Source organism: Prosopis cineraria, unplaced genomic scaffold, assembly GCF_029017545.1.
Source record: "Prosopis cineraria cultivar Desert tree isolate PC_DT_omini unplaced genomic scaffold, ASM2901754v1 PC6, whole genome shotgun sequence".
Taxonomy (NCBI): domain Eukaryota; kingdom Viridiplantae; phylum Streptophyta; class Magnoliopsida; order Fabales; family Fabaceae; genus Prosopis; species Prosopis cineraria.
This window is the reverse complement of record NW_026555337.1, coordinates 41,958,094-41,978,032: the sequence shown is the minus strand read 5'-3', so window position 1 is coordinate 41,978,032 and position 19,939 is coordinate 41,958,094. Positions and strand designations below refer to the sequence as shown.

General features: G+C 34.3%; 2 protein-coding genes across 5 annotated transcripts; both read right to left on the bottom strand.

The window, feature by feature from the left end:
- Positions 1-1,040: 1,040 nt before the first annotated feature.
- On the bottom strand, positions 1,041-4,690 carry LOC129313614 (uncharacterized). Of its 3 annotated transcripts, XM_054956878.1 has the most exons (8): positions 4,533-4,640; positions 4,070-4,202; positions 2,792-2,898; positions 2,647-2,718; positions 2,391-2,438; positions 2,236-2,289; positions 1,443-1,497; positions 1,041-1,311 (listed from the first exon to the last, which is right to left on the bottom strand). In XM_054956878.1, exons 3-8 carry the CDS (start codon positions 2,876-2,878, stop codon positions 1,271-1,273), a joined length of 357 nt encoding a protein of 118 aa, XP_054812853.1. In that variant the 5' UTR covers positions 2,879-2,898; positions 4,070-4,202; positions 4,533-4,640; the 3' UTR covers positions 1,041-1,270. The 3 variants fall into 3 exon arrangements, with proteins under 3 accessions (XP_054812853.1, XP_054812852.1, XP_054812854.1); XM_054956877.1 differs by lacking the exon at positions 4,070-4,202 and having other exon boundaries at positions 4,533-4,690; XM_054956879.1 differs by lacking the exon at positions 4,070-4,202 and having other exon boundaries at positions 2,647-2,709; positions 4,533-4,690.
- An 8,724-nt stretch (positions 4,691-13,414) lies between these two features.
- Positions 13,415-18,005, bottom strand: LOC129312752 (cold-responsive protein kinase 1-like). Of its 2 annotated transcripts, none has more exons than XM_054955445.1 (7): positions 17,603-18,005; positions 16,718-16,869; positions 16,411-16,526; positions 16,088-16,298; positions 15,581-15,818; positions 14,889-15,039; positions 13,415-14,076 (listed from the first exon to the last, which is right to left on the bottom strand). In XM_054955445.1, the coding sequence occupies exons 2-7, from the start codon at positions 16,788-16,790 to the stop codon at positions 13,681-13,683; spliced, it is 1,185 nt and encodes a 394-aa protein (XP_054811420.1). In that variant the 5' UTR covers positions 16,791-16,869; positions 17,603-18,005; the 3' UTR covers positions 13,415-13,680. The 2 variants fall into 2 exon arrangements, with proteins under 2 accessions (XP_054811420.1, XP_054811421.1); XM_054955446.1 differs by having other exon boundaries at positions 17,651-18,005.
- Between the last annotated feature and the right edge of the window lie 1,934 nt (positions 18,006-19,939).

The following is a 19,939-nucleotide window of genomic DNA, read 5'->3' as shown; positions in this document are numbered from 1 at the left end:
TTCCGTAGATGCCTGTGTATCTCTCTCCTAGTCGAGCTTCTCCATATTTTAGGTGTGATGTAAATCTCATCTTATCTCAGTCACCAAGCTGCCATTCATTGTTTTTGTCATCTCTTCGTCAGCTCATCTTTGTTTTATTTTTTTTTACTTTATTTATAAATCACTTTCAATATGTTTATTAGAATTAAAGAAAATTTTAAAATTTATTAACTTTATTTTAAAATTTAATTAATTTTGACCTTTATCTCCAACAAATATTATTAAATTTATTACTGATATTATTCAAAGTATTTTAACAAAGGCAAAAATATAAAAATGAGCATTAAAAATTAATAAGTACCTTATTAATAGAATTGATTTTTTTCTTCTTTCTATCTTATTATGACCTATTTTGTTTGGTTTTATACATGCCCCAAACGCCTATTTGTACACCAACATTAATAATATTTGTCAATATGAACATCAAATAAAAAGTTTATTCATTAAAAAAGTTGGAATTCAACATGCCTTGTATTCTGGGGCTTTTTTTTTTTTTTTTATTAACTTTTTGTCCGACACTAACGGGGACTTTTCGCTCCTGAGGTAGCCAGCTTTCTTTGTTAATTTTTTACGGCTTCTGAACCCCTTTGTTTACCAAAGATAGAGAACTTCATAACTAAGGCAAGGCTGATACAAAAATGTGATTAAATCACCGATTGGTGCTATGGTATCATGCATATAATTTTCCGTTTGCCAGCTATACTTGTTATTTGGATTTTTCTTCATTTTCATACTGCTGAAGCTCCAATCCATGCTTCCCAATTTTCTCTCCATTTCATCCCTTCGCCCTCCACTCCATAATTGCAAACATAGCCTTCAGATAAAGCCATTCAATTTCTCCCTTCTAAAATTTCCTTCAGAGTACCACATTTCCCTTATTCTGTTGGACAATTTGCTTCCAACCAGTTATATCTTATTGAAAACTAACCACAATAAATAACGAAGTGTAGCGTTTATCCAGTTATCTTAGGAGGGAGCCATATAGATCGGTATATCACTAGTTATAAGACAAACAGATATATCTCATTCTCAATTTCTTATTGGTTTATTCAAATACCTGAAGAAAGAAGAAATGGAAAAACACAAAGATCATGGTCTTCATAAGTTTTACACAGGAGCAGTAGATCAAGTTCATGTATTCTGCCAATATGCATACATATTCAATATTTTTATTTGAACAGGCTGTACCAACTCAGAACAATAGTCAGCAGATCATCAAAAGGCCAACTGTTTACTCATTGGAAGGTGCATCCTCCGTTGGAATATTTCCACCTTTTATTGAATAAAAAAAACACACACAAATGCAAATGAGAAGAGTTCACAATCTTTTAAGAAGCTGTAACCCAAAAAACGTCAACTAAAACTATTCCCAGATTAAAACCAGCATCCTAAACACAGCATACCTTCATCTGAAGGAGCATATGGAGATTTCCGGTAACGTGTTTGCTGCTGCGTTGGCTGTGATAAAAATGTTCCAGGCAGAAATTAGTCACACACATCATACGGAAACGGCAGGTACAGTTAGATTTAGATACTTCGATTCAGGCATAATAGATAAAATAAATATCAAGATTTTTTGTTCTGAAGGTTTTACTTTTGACCACAAACACCAGCTTGCAGTATTTAATTGTTGCATGCTTTATTTATTTGATTTTTGTTTGTGTTTGTGCTTTTTTTTTTTTTGGGGGGGGGTTTTGTTGTGGAACTACAATTCAACTACAATTCTCAAGGTGTTTAGTATTCATCCAATGAAGACACCACCTCAATCCCATGGACTTGTACTCTTAACTTTATATCAAGGTTGGCTTCAATTTTATTTGCGTGTAGAGAGAGAAATTATTGCATGGACCTAGTATACTATATCATCCATACTCTAACCAATAAAAACTTGCCATGTCAAATGGCTGTAAATATAAATTAATTCTGCCATTGATGATGATAGAGAGAGAAAAAACAAGAAATTAAATAGGCATTCTATTTCAAAAATAAAGTCATTAATCCTCATGAACATAGCATGGTTTTATTTGATTGAACTTGTGCAACATAGCATGTTTTTATTGGACAAAATGTGGACATCGAATGACATGGCACACTGGATCCATGGAAGAATTTCTCATGCAAGAATACATTAATTCTATTAACCATTTATGAAATGTTACGTGGCAACATTAAGGTATGAGAATAGTGATGAGATACCTGCAGTTTTGGCCGCAGAGCCTCAAGTGGTCCCTTTGGCTTCCCACCACCTTGCTGTTTCACGCGAAGATACAGATGAGTTTACAAGATATATTCAAGACATGCATATTCTACTTCATCGAAATCACATATAGAGGGCTGGTTCCTAGAAATACCTTTCCCAGTGCCCAATCCGCAGAATCAAAGTATGCACGTTCATGGTCCTGGCATAGAAAATAACTTTAAGAAGAATTATGGAGGGCGCATCTGGCACCAGATATGTATGGCCATTAGCCATGTTACTTGCAGTGAACTACTTTACATATACCCAAAAACAAAATACCTTCTAGTGATGTGATTGTTTGATTTTGTACTGAATATATTCACTCTTGTGACCAAAAAAGAAAGGAAAAGAAAACCCCATGCATGTACCTTGGATATAAGCGGTGGCTTTTTAGGCACAATTCCTCCATATTTTTTCTTTATAACTTCCTCCTGCAAGATCTATGAATTCAATAATTTAAAAAATATGAATTTGGTTAAAAAAAAAACTTGCTGCAGCAGAAGTGACAACAACCTCCTCCTGGGAAGATGGCATATCAGCTGACTCATCAGATGTATTGACATTCACTCCTTGTTCTTTGTTATCCTCTAAGCTAGACATGTGGTCCTTTTGCAAGTAAACTGCAGCAACAGAGGCTTATTTAGTACGTATTTTTCCATTGCATGAAATACCATAGAAGTGAATATGAATCTGACTACAGGTATATTGAGCAATCACTTTGAGTTGAAAGCCATCAATACATACTTTATTCCATAGACATGCAAGTTGAACAAGTGTCATACATGTGAGGCAGCAATATGAAGCTCACTTCATGACAAGGTGGTAGACAACACATATAGACAAAAGTTAAAAGCAAGCATGGACAGCTCCCACTTGACCATTTTCAATAAGCATAGATTGCCAATTCAGTTTAAACGTACAGATATTATTTTAAATAAGCAAACGACACATCTAAAAACTGTCTGCAATTCCTGTGCCCTGGGTATCAAACGAAAAATATATAAGCTGTTCAGAATATTGAGATAGAAACCTCTACGGGCGGTACAGCATGCAAACATCAAATTCAAATTATTTCAACATAAACCTATACATGATGACTAAGACTAGCTATAACATGGAATTTCTGAAAAATCCATTCATTTATAAACAGGAGGGAAGGAGCTGGAACGCTAACTGAAAATTTATCAATCCTAGGTCCCTGGTCAACAGAACCCTTCTTTGTCTACATCAACGGGAAAAAAATGCTGTGAAAAGCCAGACAAAATAAAAGGAGAAAAGAGTGTAAGTTTATACAGAGAGAATAATAATAGTTAATCCTAAGCAAGTCGGATGTTAACAATTATATTATGTTTATGTTTTTCATTTTATTTAACTTATTTGTTTTCAGAAACCGTTCTACGTGGAAGAAAAATTTCAATGAAACTTCCCAGGAAATACTCAAACGGGCAATGGTTCGCCGATAGAAATGTTGTGGTTTTCCATGAAGTCAGAAGTTAATTGCACACCGGCATAGTGGCGGAATCATTTCATTGTTACAAAGTAGAAAGGGAAAAGTTAACGCCACAACTTTGTGGCTGCCAAAAGGAGGAAAACTCTTTTTTTAAACCATAAGAATTTTTCTAAGAATTTTTTAACACTTAACAATCAAAAATAATTTTTTGCTGACCACAGGAAGGATGAAAAGGCAAACTTTCACTTGTCAAAGGGTGCTGGTGATAGAAGAAAAGGAAAGGGAAAGAACGGAATATAAGTTCCTATTTTCCATTAGGTCAATAGTTGTTGATTGCATACCCTCGATATCTAGGTTCGAGTAGGATTAAGAGATTGGTTCAGCTTTCTCGGTAATCATTCTCTGCAACTTGTCACCCCCCACCCCCATAAATTCACCACTGATGCCAAACAAGAAAATTCCAAAGACTATGCCCTGTAAAGCGCCAGAGGTTAAGTCCCATATTAAACCAGACATATTACGTATTAGGACAATAATGTCGAAGCTCAAGAACACCAAACAGTGAATTCTAAAGCCTGCACACTCAGAAAGCGGCAAAAGCAAAGTTATCACAGTAAAACATTAGATTGGCATGGTTATTCAACCAAAAAAACTTGGTCATGGAGTTAATAGAAACCCCAACTCTTAAACTTGAATGAGGGAATATCAGAAAATAAAATTCAAGAAAGAATAGCGATCATCAATCATCAGGAGAAGAGAAGCCAGAAATAAACGACAGATCCAATTCGAGCACGGAGCGCATACCGGAGCAGTGGGGGCGCTACCGCAATCACCGGAGCGTCGAAACAGAGTCTTTGTTCCGATTGTCACGTCTCCCCCGCCCCTGCAATATTCTCTCTCCTTCCTCTTGTCTTAATGCCATTTTTTAATAAATCTTATTTCTTTTTTATTTCTTTTTTAACTTTTTTGTCAAATGAACAATTCCCCTGGAGGCGGTGAAATCTGAAATGAATGAAGTCAATGAACAATTTTCGACCCAAAAAAGGGATTAATTAAATCCAGTCAGGTCTCCCTTTTTTTTTTGGAGCAAAAAAATTCAATCAAATCCTAAATAATTTTAAAAGGTCAATGAATTTTCTAAATTCTTAAATGATATTTTGATGTAATGAAAAAAGACTGAAATACCTTTATTTTTAGAAAAATTTTGAGGTTGCTTGTTATCTTCTCTACCCTAACGATCACATACAATTAAGTAAAGAAAAGTTATCTATCTCTTCCCTACCCTACCATTAGCAACATACAGAGGTGATCGTTCTCTTCTCTGTCCTAAGTGACCACTTGCAACCGAGTAAAGGAAAGTTGTTCATCTCTTCTTTGCCTTAATTGCTAGCAACATACACCGGTGATCAAGGGAAGGAGGAAAGCTGTCCATCTCTTCTTTGTCTTCTCGCTGCCATAGTCTCCATTTCGCAATTGTTTTGTTGCCCGTTCTTTGGCATAATGTTTGGCTTGCTTTGCTTGTTGACTTGTTTATTTTGTGTGAATTTTTGTCTCTAATTACTGTTCCTTTTCACCTCTCGTTGGCTAACAGTGAGCAACTATATATATAATAGATTCAGTGATACAAATGGCATTAAGGCTAATTATGTAGTTGTCTTTTCACGTTTAGTAGCAGCTCCTTTTTTTTGGGGGGGGGGGGGGGGGGAAGGATTGCTAGCAACTTCAAGCTGACAAAGTTGGCAGCAATATTCCTTTGGTTCTTTTAACAGGTGGTTGGTGGAAAGTCAATAGCTTCTTATTGATGCACATTAGAGTTTGATTCTGGGTCAGAACTGTAGTCATTTAAAATATTTAATTATATTTGGTCAAAGTCCAAAATATCATCTATAACCAATCTTTTTAACTGCAAAAATATACATATGAGCAATGGACTCTCAAGATATAATTATTATTCCAAATCTGGAAAAACATTGCAGGAGGATTTAGATTTTGGAATCACATCACAAAAGCTAGGGTTAGAGACAAGCTACATCATGGATCAAAATACAATTGCCATAGTTGATGGCACTAACATGAAAATCTGTTCATGAAGTTCTTCCATCATTCTTCTCCAATAACATATATTTTCCATAGTGAAATATATATTTCATCTTAGATTAAAGGACCAACCAGAGTTCTAGCTCAAGTGCTCATCATAAAGCATCATATTAAATTGGAATTATAGTTCATACTGGCCATTCTATTTTTTCTCCTCACACCCACACAAACAATACTTTGAACTTATTCCCTCAAGCTATGTCAACGAATTGGCTAACCATGACAGAGCCTCTGCACACAGCCATTGTAACACTTGCCCCGAGTGTTATCCAAAAATCACACAATTCAAATAAACTAAGTGTGGTTAAGGAATTAATCCTAAAACCAACTTAGAAAACAAACCATTAAATCATTAAACAAATACACAATTGCAAAGTAAACATTTAAAGCTTTTAAAAAAATTTATAGGTTCTACCTATAGCACGGAAGCAAGTTAGGTGAAAGAAGGGTAAAAATATGCTGTCATGACAGCATTAACAGCCCTACCGAGTCAACTTCAGGGAGGCACCGTTTTGTCTTTCGAACTCCGATCGAAGAAATTTTAAAACTCACAAGTCACATTCAAAGGGTACTATAAGTGTACCAAATTTCAAAAAGATCCAACGGTCGGATTAAAAATTAGACATGTTACAAATTTGGTCAATTTTGCTGTCAAAAAGCTGTCATGACAGCACTTCCGGACCAACTTTCGGAGTGCACCATTTCATCATCCGACCTCCGATCGGAGTGATTCCAAAGCCCACAAGTCACTTTTTAAAAATACTATTAGCATACCAAATTTTGAAAAGATCCAACGGACAGATTGAATTTTGTGCAGGTTACAATATAACTACTGTAGCTGTCATGACAGCAACGAAATGCTGTCATGACAGCACCTCCAGACCAAATTCTGGAGTATGCCGTTTCTTCATCCGATATCTGATCGACATGATTTCAAATCCCACACGAAGCTTATAAAAGGTTTTACTTGTGACCCAAATTTTAGAGAAATCCAACGGTCGGATTAAGATTTGGACACTCGGATGCAAAAGTACAGCTTTTTAGTAAAAACCATTTTCAAAATTGTCCAAATCTCATTTTAATGGTCACAAACTTGTGGAAATACTTTGGACACGTCAAATAAGACTAAAAACACCTGATAGAACATTCAAATGATGGAAAACCCCCATACATCAAAATTTGACCACCCGGGTGCCATTTCCCAAAATGGACCCTAAACCCCCAAAATGTACAAATCATACAAGAGTGGTCACAAATCAATCTAAATATCATGTATTTATATAAATACATATGCTAAACATTTTCACTTGGCTCAGAACTCCTTGTGGGGCCCACACACCCACTCTCTCTATCCAAGGTATATGTTTGCCCATAGCACATCATTTGCAATGCAACCACTTTACATTTGCTTATAAAATCACATATATATCAAAATAAATATCTGCTTGTAATAGAAACTTAGTCTACTAAGTAAATCCATCAAAACCACACACCATAACCAAGTTTCCTAGCTACAAGTCTGCAAACAGACAAAAATTCACACACAAGCACACAATCCACACATATTCACACACACATACATAATCATATCCTACTGGCACCCTAATCCTAAATACATTACAATATATTTGCTCAAAAGAAAGGGGTTGCAGTTCTTTACAAATCACAAGCAAACCCCTAGCTTTGTTCCTTTCCCCATCCACCACTAGATCCTTCACCTGGACCTATAATATTGAAAAGAAAGGGGTGAGACAACCACAGTCTCAGTAACAGAAAAATCTACATTGATTATTACAAAGTAAGCCATAATCAAATAAATGAATAATAAATTCAACATAGTATATAATTTAGCCATTTAAAATGTATGAATGCATGACTTAGGCCGGTATGGCCTTTCATGACCAACAGAATGCCCCCTGGCACTCTTTAACTCGCAGGTAAACCTTATATCTACTTGTACCTCCACAGGCACAAAACATAGTCTAAGGCATGATCTAATCCACCGAACCACCTATGCCCCTTCGACATGAATCCTGAGCAGTCAAAGCTAACTCCCTCCCAGAGCCAGCCCGACTTACTCTCCATGTGAGGGCTATCTTGGCCTAGGCACTCAACCTCACACTTCATATGTCAGATTCCCTCCCCCACTGAGAGGTGTCGAACACTCAATATACTAACCACTTTAGTGCACTGAGCCCACAATACGTAAGACAACACTACGTACTGACAGTGTGCTATAAAATATCAAAAATCCACACCTTCTCATTGGTGAACTCCCACCAAGATCATGCCTTTTACTTTTGTCTACCTTTCTCGAGTATTGACCACTTCAACACTCTAAGGTAGTATAACATTTATAAATCTCCCTTAAACGATTCCTTAGCCTATCTAAGGTATTTTACTTAGTTACACTTCCTTAAGTGTAACTTCTATTCCTTATGATTAAAATACATGTAAACAAATCTCGTTTCCATAAAAACATTGTTATTAAACAATTAGAAAATATATTTGCACTAAAATCAAATTAGTACCCCATAACCCCTTATAAAGCACATTTAATCTTTTCAAACATGTAATGCATGATAGCTAGTAATATTTATTCAAAAATAGCTAAAACAGAGTAATAAAAAATATAAATTTCCCCTGTTACCTCAACACTTTAGTATCAAAAGGATTCCTTTTGTACAAAATAGAACTTAGCTTATTCCTTAACTTCCAAACAAATTTCACCAACAATTTCCTACAACATATAAGTGATCCACATCACTTATCATGACAAATAGCATTAATGAAGACTATAACTCATACCACACAACTTGGGTCAATGAGTCATAATCCACCCTAATAGTCCATGTATTAAACCAAACATTCACATAGTATCACTTAACCACCAAAACCATTTATTAGCCATCATTAAGCTAATTTTCAATTTATATAATTTTTTATCAATTAAAAACCTTCACTTAATGTCACCAACTTTCACCATTAGCCCTTATAATGAAAACCAAACCTTAATTTAAATCTTATTGGGCTCAAATAGAAAAATTATAACTAAATCAATAAGCTTAAACCATTGAAGAGCAAAACCCAATTTCTCAAGGTTTATTTTGTGTCCAAAACACCTCTTTTCATCCAATTATCCACTCAAAACATTAGATCACTATATAAAAACTCAAAACATGCTCTCTAGGATCCAAAAAAACAAAAGCTTACAAGAATAACGCCTTTGAGATCAAAATCTAAAAATATCCTCTTCCAAAAATTGAAGAAAATCAAGAGAAAGGGAAGAGGATTGAAGTAGGAAGTTTATCTATCGTGTAGCTGAGCTTGCAACGGTCGTAAAGACTCCTAGATCCAAGCCTAACTTCCTCCCTTTCTCTTCTCTTCTTCCTCTCTCCCTCTCGTACGTTTTCTTTCCTTTTCTTTCCAATTCAGTTTCTGCGTTTTTGCATCAGTTTTGGTCTTTAAATTGCTGGTCAAAAAGTTTGGAAAAAATTACAAGAAAGGGCCTAACATTTTTTATTATTGCATAAAAGCCCGGGTCAACTTTGATAATTTTTTCCATAGTTAAAAATCAAATAAAACCAAACTTTTGCTTAGAAAAATTTAAACTCTGAACCCTATCAAATTATTCTAAATTTTAATTTAATTATAGATATTTTATTTTATTTTTATAAATCCGAGTTTTAAAATTTCGGGATGTTACAGCCATGGAGTTTCCAACCCACTTATTTAAGATTATTAACAAAATTTTAGCCCATGAAAATAGCAATCTAATTTACTATCTTCACTTTGAAAATTTATATCTCAAGTTATAGGGCTTCAATTAAAGTGATCTTTAATATCTTGGAAAATTTAGGATGTTCTTCATAAGATAAAAATATTAGACAAGATATAAGGTTGCCCTATTAATACAATTGAAATATGTTATTTCGTATGTGGTATTTTGTTCAAACTTCCAATATGTCTCTTGTTTACAAGTCCATCTTTGTCATATTCATCAATGCCAGTGTTAGATTTGCTTGATTTTTTGTAGGATAATCTTGCATATGTTGACATTTCATTTTACATGTATGCACTCACTCATTCACCCATATACACTAACATTACAAATTAGTGATCTACAAATGGGCATCCGTTTTTTGTCATTTCTAATGTTAAACATCATTGATCAATACTTCTTATCCTTTTCTCAATGTTCAGTGACTTTTCATATGTAATAACTTTATAGTTGTCAACTTCTTGTGCAATGGATTCAAACATTAGTTGCATCTTTTCACTTCATTTATCAAGTGTCTTAGGACTCCATCCTACTATACATCATATTACTAGCTGCAAAGATAGCATTCCTCGACATAGTTATACACATTACCATATACTTCTTTAATGGTTGCACAAGCATGTGGGTAAGAAATGCTAAACATTTGCCAAACTTTGCATGTGAATTCCTTTAGTATCAGATTCACACATACATCTCCACATGGTGTCCAAACAAATGCAATATGTGAGCCATGTAGCTGAACTATCATAACTTCTGCCCTCAAAATATTTTCCTTCAACTTTGCTTCAATATTTGAACCAACTATGCTTTTCCACTTACTCATTACTCTCTTCTTTGCAAAAAATTTCTTGCTCAACTTGTCTCTATGCTCATTTATAAGAACACATAAATTATGCCTCATCTCCTCAAAAATCCATACATTAAATGATTCACTCAAGTTGGTTATTATCTTATCCCATCTTCAAAATGGGAACAATGATAATGCCCACCAATCAATATCACCTTGATTTTCAACCTATCTTGCTAATTGCGGAGAGAACATACTTAAATTTTTCATGGCTATATAAAATTCATGTGCATGCTTTATATAGGCAACATGATCAAGCAACTTTAATGCCTTCTCCTTGTTGTTCCTTCCCATTTCCCTACAAACTTTGTTAAACTCAAAGCTAAAATTCTCCTTTACATGTCAATAGCAAAATACATGTCTATCGCTACTAAATATGGCTCTAACAGCACCAATAATATCATTATTTTCATTAGAAATAATATTTACTTGTAGTGAACTAATGATATTTTTAATATTTTACAAAAATCAGGTTCAATCATCATGAGTTTTACTACCAACAATTGTAAAGGCCAATGGAAATAACTCATTATCAGTATCGTATATTGATGCTGCCAGTAAGGTACCTTGGTAAGGACCACTAAGAAAACATCCATTCATATATAAAACAAGTCTAGTTCCAAGCAAAAATCCTTTGATGGAACACCTACATGCAATAAATAATCCTTTAACTCTATTGTTCTCAAAAGCAACCCATTTTACTACAAGGTCAATATCAGTTTCTATTAGTCTATTACACAATCAAGGAACAAGCATATATAATTGGTTAGAAAGCCCACTGATTTCCACAAATGCCCTCTCCTTTGCTCTTAAAGCTTGACGATAAGTTAGACTTATGCCATAATCTTTATATATGTCAACTTTAATTTTATTAAGTCTTTTTTTCACATTAGACCTTACTACATCATTAATTATAAATGATGTCAGTATGTACCTTGTACTATAAAAAACTTCAAGGTCCACTTGAGCAAAATGTAAGTGCTCATTCTTGAAAGTTATTACATAAAGCAAGGGTATTGACATCCTTAATAAATATGATTTTATCTTCCATTGACATCCTTTTGCCTTGCATTTTGCAATTATTTTATTTGTGTTGTTCTTTACAAGTTTATACTCAAACCTATGTGCAATACTATACTTGTATATTCCTTGCATACAATCATTAGCACTCGCAAAAATCTGCCTAGATCCTACTAGCAAATCCTTCCATTTTATTGTATTTAGCTTAAGCATTGGTGTTGGGATACTTTGTATTGCACACGGTAAAACTTCAAGATCCTGTGTAGCATGTGAATTGCCAACTGAACATCCTACTCTACATTTCCATTCAAATCATGTTTATTATTGCTGTTCATATTAGCATAATAATTAAATTCAAGTAACTATTAAAAAAACTTACCTATCATTTGGATCTTTTATTGCCTCTGTACTTTGCTGGCTGTATCTTTCTAATGATGTACATATGAGCAAAATTATTATTCAACTTCAGTAATTGATTTATCACTTCATCATCTTTAAGGTTTAAAAATACATTACAATCAAACTTTATTGTGTACTTTAACTTTATTCCATTTAAATTACAATTTAAGTATGATGAAATCAATTTAACTAGTTCTTCAAGAAACATTCCTTCTCTGATTATTCTTCCATAACAACTCCCCCCATTATAATGCATTGTCCTATGTATATCTTTTGCAATATCTCTACTAAAATGAAAATAACAAAAAAATTCTTTTAAACAATTACTTTCCATCGTATCTAATAACATCAACTTACAACAAACAAAATAAAATGTTATAATATATCACTCAGAAACAAGTTACTTTTGGGAGCAGTGATTTTTTCATTAGTGAGACAATGACAATGTTCTATCTTAAAATGTGGACACTTGATGATAAATTATTACACTTTTAGTTGTAAAATGTTGAATTTTCATGCCAAATCTTTATAAATGTGAAATAAAAAAAAACTTTAATGTTTAGTTGTAAAAAAACATTTTCTCTTTTTGTTCACGAATGTCATTTTGCAAAAGAATCAGAACTTACTCAAGTCAATCTTTTTGTTCACACTACAAGGATTTGCAAAAAAAAAAAACCCTATCTAAATGCACCAACCAAAAAAAAAAAAAAACTCACATACACAAATAATAAGAGCTTACTTAAGTCAATAATTATGGCAAGTTCACATCTTTCATACACAAACCCTATTTTAGGAATGTGTATTCTTTAACGTGTCTCTCCTCCACTGATATGTATTTCTCATTAATGGCGAGAAAGATTTTGCTTGGGAGGGAATTTTTGGAGTTGATATGATGAGTGTTGATGTTATATTTAATCATAAGGGTATTTTAGTCATTTTTACTATAATTCATATTGAAAAAGGAATGGGACTTGATTGACTTTTTAAAATTACTTGAGATTTGACTGGATTTAATTACTCCCTTTGAGACGTAATTGTTATTTTTCCAAAAAAGAAGTCAATGAGCAATTATTTCCTATAATTTTGTTGGTTAATATTTTTTTCATATTCAGTAAGAATATAAGATGGTCAATTGAAAAAATTTTTAATTTACTCCATTGTACGATTCAAATAATCTAATTGCAATTTAGACTATCTATTTTTTTAATTTTTTTTGCCCTGATATGTTTCATTCTTCATTGAGAAAATAGCAATCAAGAACCTCAGTATAAAATTTTTATCAATTAAAGATTAATTGTTGTCAAAAATTCGAATAGAAAACAAGCTTGAATAACCTATTGTTAATTTAAAATGAATTATTGTTAAAACTTGAATGAATAGTTGTTGATAAAAGACTAATTCAGATCAATAAGTACCCATTCAAATTTGTTAAAATTTGACTTGACATTAAGGAGAGTCACAAGGCACGCAAAAAACGAGGAAGGACTCTTCAAAATATGAACTACCAGCCTGACCCCACATATACACTAAACAAAGGAAAAATTACGTCCAAATCTCATATCAAAAAAATTAATTACTATAAAATTATTGATAACTGAATTAAAGAGTGTCAATCTCTTTAATTCAATTATCGCTGAATTTTATAATAATTAATTTTTTTACGTAGAATTTCAATATAATTCCCCCTTAAACAAAACTCAATCTTGCACCGACAAACACTCAAAAAGTAGGCAATGGATACAAAATTTACAGAAGATAACAACCCTTGCTGATGAGATAAAATAATGAAACATACATAAGAGGATGCATTACATGCTTTGATCATATCGTGCAGTGAAGGTTGTATCTGCAGCAGTTGAAACTGTTGATGAAAATGTAGTATCCTGGTTGTACGAGGCCGAAGATGAATGGTATGAAGATGAAGCCTGAGTCTCCATCTCAATATTACTTGCTGGATTTTTCCTCACTTTGAGGTCCATAAAATCAGAGATCAAGGCTGGTTTTGTTATGTTCCTCTCGCCGACCCGCATTCTGCCGGCAAGCATGTTAACCACTGAAGACATGGACGGCCGCACCTTTGGATCATCCTGGGTGCAAAGAAGGCCAATCTTCAAAAACCTGCAAGCTTCCTCAGCATCAAAGTCTCCGTTCAGCGATTCATCTACCAGGGCCACCAATTCATTTCGCTCATAAAGATCCCATGTCTGTAACAACAGAAACTGAAGTAAGAGCAGGTCCTGAAATCTCATTCCTTTAAAGATCTATACAACAAAATTGACAACAAGTTATATTATTCATAAGCCTTGAATAGTATAATTCGCTTTACAGGATTACAATCACTCCTCTACTTAGCAGCATCATTTCTTTTACATGGCATAATTAACAGGCCCTTTGTTTCAAGACAAACACTCTGCCATTGAAGATAAATCCAGAAAGAACTTAAAATATTCCAATCTCCAAATGTGTGATTACCTTCCATTAAAGATGATTCCAGAAAGGATTACCTCAGTGTTTATGATAATTACCATAGATAAACAGAACAGGAGACAAACTAAGAACGGGGAATCTAAGAGCATGCCTAAACAATGAATTGCATGGCTGCAAATGGAGTAAAGAAGAGTAACTTCATAGGTTTATATGACCATAGAAGAACGTATGGGGACTCCAATAAGCTCAAATTCAAAGCTTGTAGTCTTTTTTTAAAAAAAAAAAAATTCTGAAAACGAACTAGCCTTTAATTTAACTGTCGGCAAGCAATTCAAAAGCACAGGAAACCACTTTGTCCCAAACATATTCCAGCCAAGAAGAAAAATCAAACGCTCTAATACTCGTGCATTCATAAGAGTAACTTCAACTTTCAGACTTCAAACGCTTTAATGCAATTCATTCCAGAAAGTGTTTCTCATTTGATATTGAGATATGCAAGTAAAGTTAGTGTATTCTATCTCCTTGCAAGGAGGTGCTTTTCACCTAAAAAAAAAGTTATAAAAGCACTACAAATATTAGAGATACATACCCTTTCTAGAATGTACTGTTCTTCAATTGGTAACTGTGTATTTGTGTTACATCTCCCACTTACAATCTCCACAAGGAGGACTCCGAAGCTGTATACATCAGCTTTTCGTGTCAGCTTGCCTCCTATTGCATACTCTGGTGCCAGGTAACCTCTGAAACAGGATATATAGCATTACATCCTGATATAGAATAATTACTTTATATAAAAAAAGGATATTATAAACATATATAATCAGATATATCAAATCCTATTTCTTCAGTAAACAAGAAGGGAAGGGTTGTGGCTAAGTAAAATTGCAAGGTTGCACAGCACAGCACTGACTATACTAAAGGAAACTCTTGTGCCGATAGTAAATGTCACGGATCTATGGTATTGGATGTTCTAGACATGGGGCGATAAGGTGCAGTTCCAATTGTGATCCCTGATAAGATATGACCAAGCTACTTTGAAAAAACAGAACAACTTAACCATATAAAACTCCCTAGTCAAATGGAAACTCCTTTTTTCCAGTACAAAAGAAAGACCTAGAGTTTGAAAATGGAAAATTGAGGAGGAGGGATCTAGTCATCATAAAATGAAAGATAATTCACAGTTTTAAAGGGGGAAGAAATTATAAAACAAAAGAAAACCAAAATCTTCCGGTTTCCCATCCTATAAAATAGAAATCAGAAGCACAAGACAACTATACTTACATAGTTCCCGCCACACGTGTGCTAACATGGGTCATGTTTGCCGGAATCAGTTTTGCAAGCCCAAAATCTGAAATCTTGGGCGTGAGGTCATTGTCAAGAAGAATGTTACTTGCTTTTATGTCCCTATGAACTATATGGGGTCTTACTTCCTCATGGAGAAAGGCAATCCCACGTGCAACCCCAATGCATATTCTAGATCGTGTTCGCCAATTGAATTGGATATTGCCATGTCGTCTACCTGGAAGTAAATAAATTAAAACAATTTATTGAACTAGAATTAGTGTAAGGTTGAAAGTTAAAATGAGTTAATAGAACACATTCATGTTGTTCAAAATCAGGCTTGCTATGGATATAATTCTTCTCAAGTTGGCCAAAATAAAAATAGCAAATTCATCCTTGCACTGGTTTTCCAGGAAAATAGATATGGGGTTGATTTCAATATCTCAAACACAGCATTAACACATTAAACGCAGTCATCCATCCAAATATAAGTAATATAGCACCTACCTATAAGGGTTTGTGCAAGGCTGTTATTCTCAAGGTAATTGTAGACCAGTATTCTGTGATTTCCTTCCACACAACAGCCATATAACCTAACTAAATTTTCATGCTCTATTTCTGAGATCACCTTAATCTCTGTCAAGAATTCCCTCACCCCTTGTTTTGATTCAGCTGAAAGAACTTTAATAGCTGCAACTTTTCCACCTTTTAGCCGTCCCTAACCATTCACAAGAATTATTCTAAGTTTTCATTCAAAAGAAAAGGAAGGAGAAATCCATTTCAAATGCAAGCAATACTCAAAGCATCAAGTTAGAAAGATTTGCAATTACCTTGAAAACAGAACCAAAACCGCCCTCTCCAATTTTATTGGCAGGACTAAAATCTTCAGTGGCATTTCGCAGTTCTTTGTATGTATAAAGTCTGACATTGTGAAGACCAGAAAATTCTGTTCCCAAGTACATTTAATCAAAATCTAACAATAGTAGAAGATATTTTTTTGAAGGTATAAAGAACTAAATATCATGATAAAAGCATACAAACATAAGCTTAGAAAATAATCAAATCTAAGTAACTAAAAGTCCTATAATCTCTTCTGTCTTAGCATCACAACTTATACGAAACATATGTTCCACTAACCTCCTTCAATGTCTGGATCTAGCCCCGCTGAAGAATGCGACCTTCTACCAAATAATACAGGAAAACAAGTCATGACTGAATGAAGTACCAATGAGCACCTTTGAATATAAAATGGTAACAATCGCTTCAAATGAAAACACTTCCAAGGCCACCTGATCGAACCACCAAAGTAACAAATTTCAATGTTTCAGGAGATATGCAAGTGGAAGACAAAAACAACTAATTGAACAAGATAGTGCATAACTTTTTAAGTTTTCAAATTTCATAGGAGCTGAACAAAGTACAAAAGTTTATAGCATCGGATAGAACAATGGATATATTAGCTCCAATTTTCCCACCAAAACTGCAATAAAATTAAAAAAAAAAAGGGGATCCTCTAATAGGAGTGTTGCATCAAAAGAAACAAACGCATGATTATAATTATACAACAGGAGACATATAGACATTAATTTATGACAAAATTAACTGATTTAGGAAATTTAGGCTGGCAAAACAACTTTTTTCAGCAAATATGCTTGAGGATTCCATAAAATGTCAGGGCGACCGGGAAAATAAAAGGCATGTACTTTGAGATGTTTTCTATTTTCCCATGAACTTTTATTTTACTAAGCACCCTGGTTAGCGTCATATTCAGCCACTACTATCTCCTGAATGGTTATCAATAATGTCTTTAACAGCTCTAAGAAGATAAAAATATGTTTTTTTATTTAAAAACAAAAAACAAAATTTCCCAGAAACAGAGGTTGCAGTGGCAATCAGAGACCAACAACAAAATCTAGAGCACTGAAAATGGGAAAAGAAAAGTGATAGCACTAATAATTTGATAAAAATATAATGCAGACAGAGAGAGAGAGAGAGAGAGAGAGAGAGAGAGAGAGCACAAACCCATAATCGAAGGCAACACAGAAAAAGGGGAGAATGAGCGAAACGAACCTCAAAGTGATGGGAACAAGCGGAGTAGAAGGTGGAAAAAGAAATTAAGGAGAGAAGGGAAGGGAATGAATGTGTAGAGAGATGATGAGATGCGATATTTAGTTGTGGGTGCGCTGGTGAGGTTAATAGTCTAAGCAAGGTCTCCCAAAAGACACGCACGTACTTTGACTCTTTCAACATCTCTTGTCGCTGGCTCTCTCTTCACATTTCGTGTTCGACGACCAAGACTTACAGGTGGTTTGATCAACGGAACCGCGTATCGGCGTATGTCATGTACCCGCAAAGGCGAAAACCCATAGGCGCGAGAGAGAGTTCCATCTTTTTTTTTTTTTTGGTTTGGAACCAGAAGGAGAAACTGAGCAACAAAAGCAGCAAAATAAAAACTAGCCCGGCGAGACAATCTCTTTTCATAAAAGGTAAGGGTTGATCAAAAATATAAATTCACTTATTCTATCACAAACAAACTTAGTCGAAAAATAAATACAGCAATTTGCTTCCCTAAATATAAGATTTAAAGAAATAACCTAATGCTTACACAGAAGCACATGAGCTTCGAAAATAATATAAAAAATGGATGTTGATCATTCTTGCAACGAAACCGTAGATTCAACATATCAGCACAGTCAGTGAAAACACTGGCATTCTTTTCTCCCAGCACAAAAGAAGACCATGAACAATTGCATGTAATTTCTTCACAGCAACAAGATAATGACCAACACAAATATTGAACCCATATATCCAATTAGCATCACAGTCTCTAACCACACCCCCCACATTTACCAAATTCATTCCTGACAAAACTGTCAACATCCAATCTAACAGTCTCATTGCTAGTCTAGACCAATGTTCTAGGGGTACTTCTAATTGCTTTCCAAAAGTATGTGATAACTTGGTCGCCTCCAAATCATATTTCCCTTTTTGTAAGCACGCAATACTTGAACCAATTCTCTCATAGTCTTCACTTGAAAAGGCCTTCCTACATTTTTCACTCCAAATATCCCGACAAACATAGTCAAAAGACACGCTCCATAGGACTTGATTCGTAAAACTTTTACCTGTAGCTTTTTTGAAGTTTCAAAGAATCCATTCCTCTCTAGTTAGTTGTTTGAACTGGCTTTAAAGTGCAAGTTTAACTAGCCCCTTCCAGTGCTCTTCTGCACGTGGACAATCTTTGAATGAATGCATCTCATCTTCAAAGTTACTGCATCTAAGGGGGTATAGGTTGAAACCCCCAATCCCTGTTTTGATGTAAGCTCCATTGTATGGACTCTATTATAAGACTTTAATCTTTTTTTGTCCTCACCATTGCCAAATTTTGTTCCACACTGCATCCTCCTTACTATTGGTACTTGTAAGAAGAAAATTATAGGCAAAATGTACATTAGAGTAGCCATCAGTGGATGGTCTCCAAATAAAGGTATCCTCTCCTCTCCTCTCTCATCTCTCCAATTTACTAACGTCCCAAGGTACCTTTTGCCAGTGGGATACCATAATAAGCCCAATTGTCTAACCAAAAATTAGTAGATTGACCATTTCTCACTTTTCTACCAACTCCTTCATAAAACTTATTACAACACTTCATAAGACTTCTCCAAGTCAAAGAAGCATTTTGCTTCTTTCCCACCTTCGACACCCTTCCATCACCATAGTTATACTTACTTTTCAACACCTTTACCCATAGGAAGTCATCATTATTCAGTAATTTCCAACAAAGCTTGAAGATAAAAGATTTGTTTTGTTTGTCCAAATCCTTAATCCCTAAACCCCTACTCTTCTTATCCCTTGCAATAGCATTCCATGACAGTAGATGTAATTTTCATTTTTCCTCATTTGAACCTCACAAGGAGCTTCTACAAATTTTCTCCATCTCAAACAAGAGTTTATTTGGCAAAATCATTGTCTGCATATAATAACTTGGTAGGGTTGTAATGACAAATTTTATAAGCACAGATCTCCTAGCTATATTGAGGAAATTAATTTTCCATCCCAACTTTCTATATCTTACCTTCTTAAGAATAGGAGAAAAAAATATTAAAGGATGCTCTCTTATGAAATATAGGTATTCCCAAGTATTTACCGAAGTTATTAGTTAAGCCAACATGCAGTTTCCAGCTCAAATCAAGTGCCCTATTAAAGTGAACATTCTTGGAATAGCACATTTTACTTTTTTTATAATTCATCTTTTGACCTGAGTGCTGGCAAAACACTTTCATACATTGATCAATCACATCAATTTGATCAGTAGATGCTTTTGCAAAGAGAACCAAATCGTCAATGAAAAAAAGACGA

Coding starts and splice junctions, on each gene's coding strand:
- LOC129313614 (XM_054956877.1), bottom strand. CDS start 2,878: ATGTCTAGCTTAGAGGATAACAAAGAACAAGGAGTGAATGTCAATACA. Junction 2,719..2,791: donor TGCCATCTTCCCAGGAGGAG/GTTGTTGTCACT, acceptor TTGAATTCATAG/ATCTTGCAGGAGGAAGTTAT. Junction 2,439..2,646: donor AGCCACCGCTTATATCCAAG/GTACATGCATGG, acceptor TTTCTATGCCAG/GACCATGAACGTGCATACTT.
- LOC129312752 (XM_054955445.1), bottom strand. CDS start 16,790: ATGACTTGTTTTCCTGTATTATTTGGTAGAAGGTCGCATTCTTCAGCG. Junction 16,299..16,410: donor GTTTTGGTTCTGTTTTCAAG/GTAATTGCAAAT, acceptor GTGAATGGTTAG/GGACGGCTAAAAGGTGGAAA. Junction 15,819..16,087: donor CCTTGCACAAACCCTTATAG/GTAGGTGCTATA, acceptor ATTTACTTCCAG/GTAGACGACATGGCAATATC.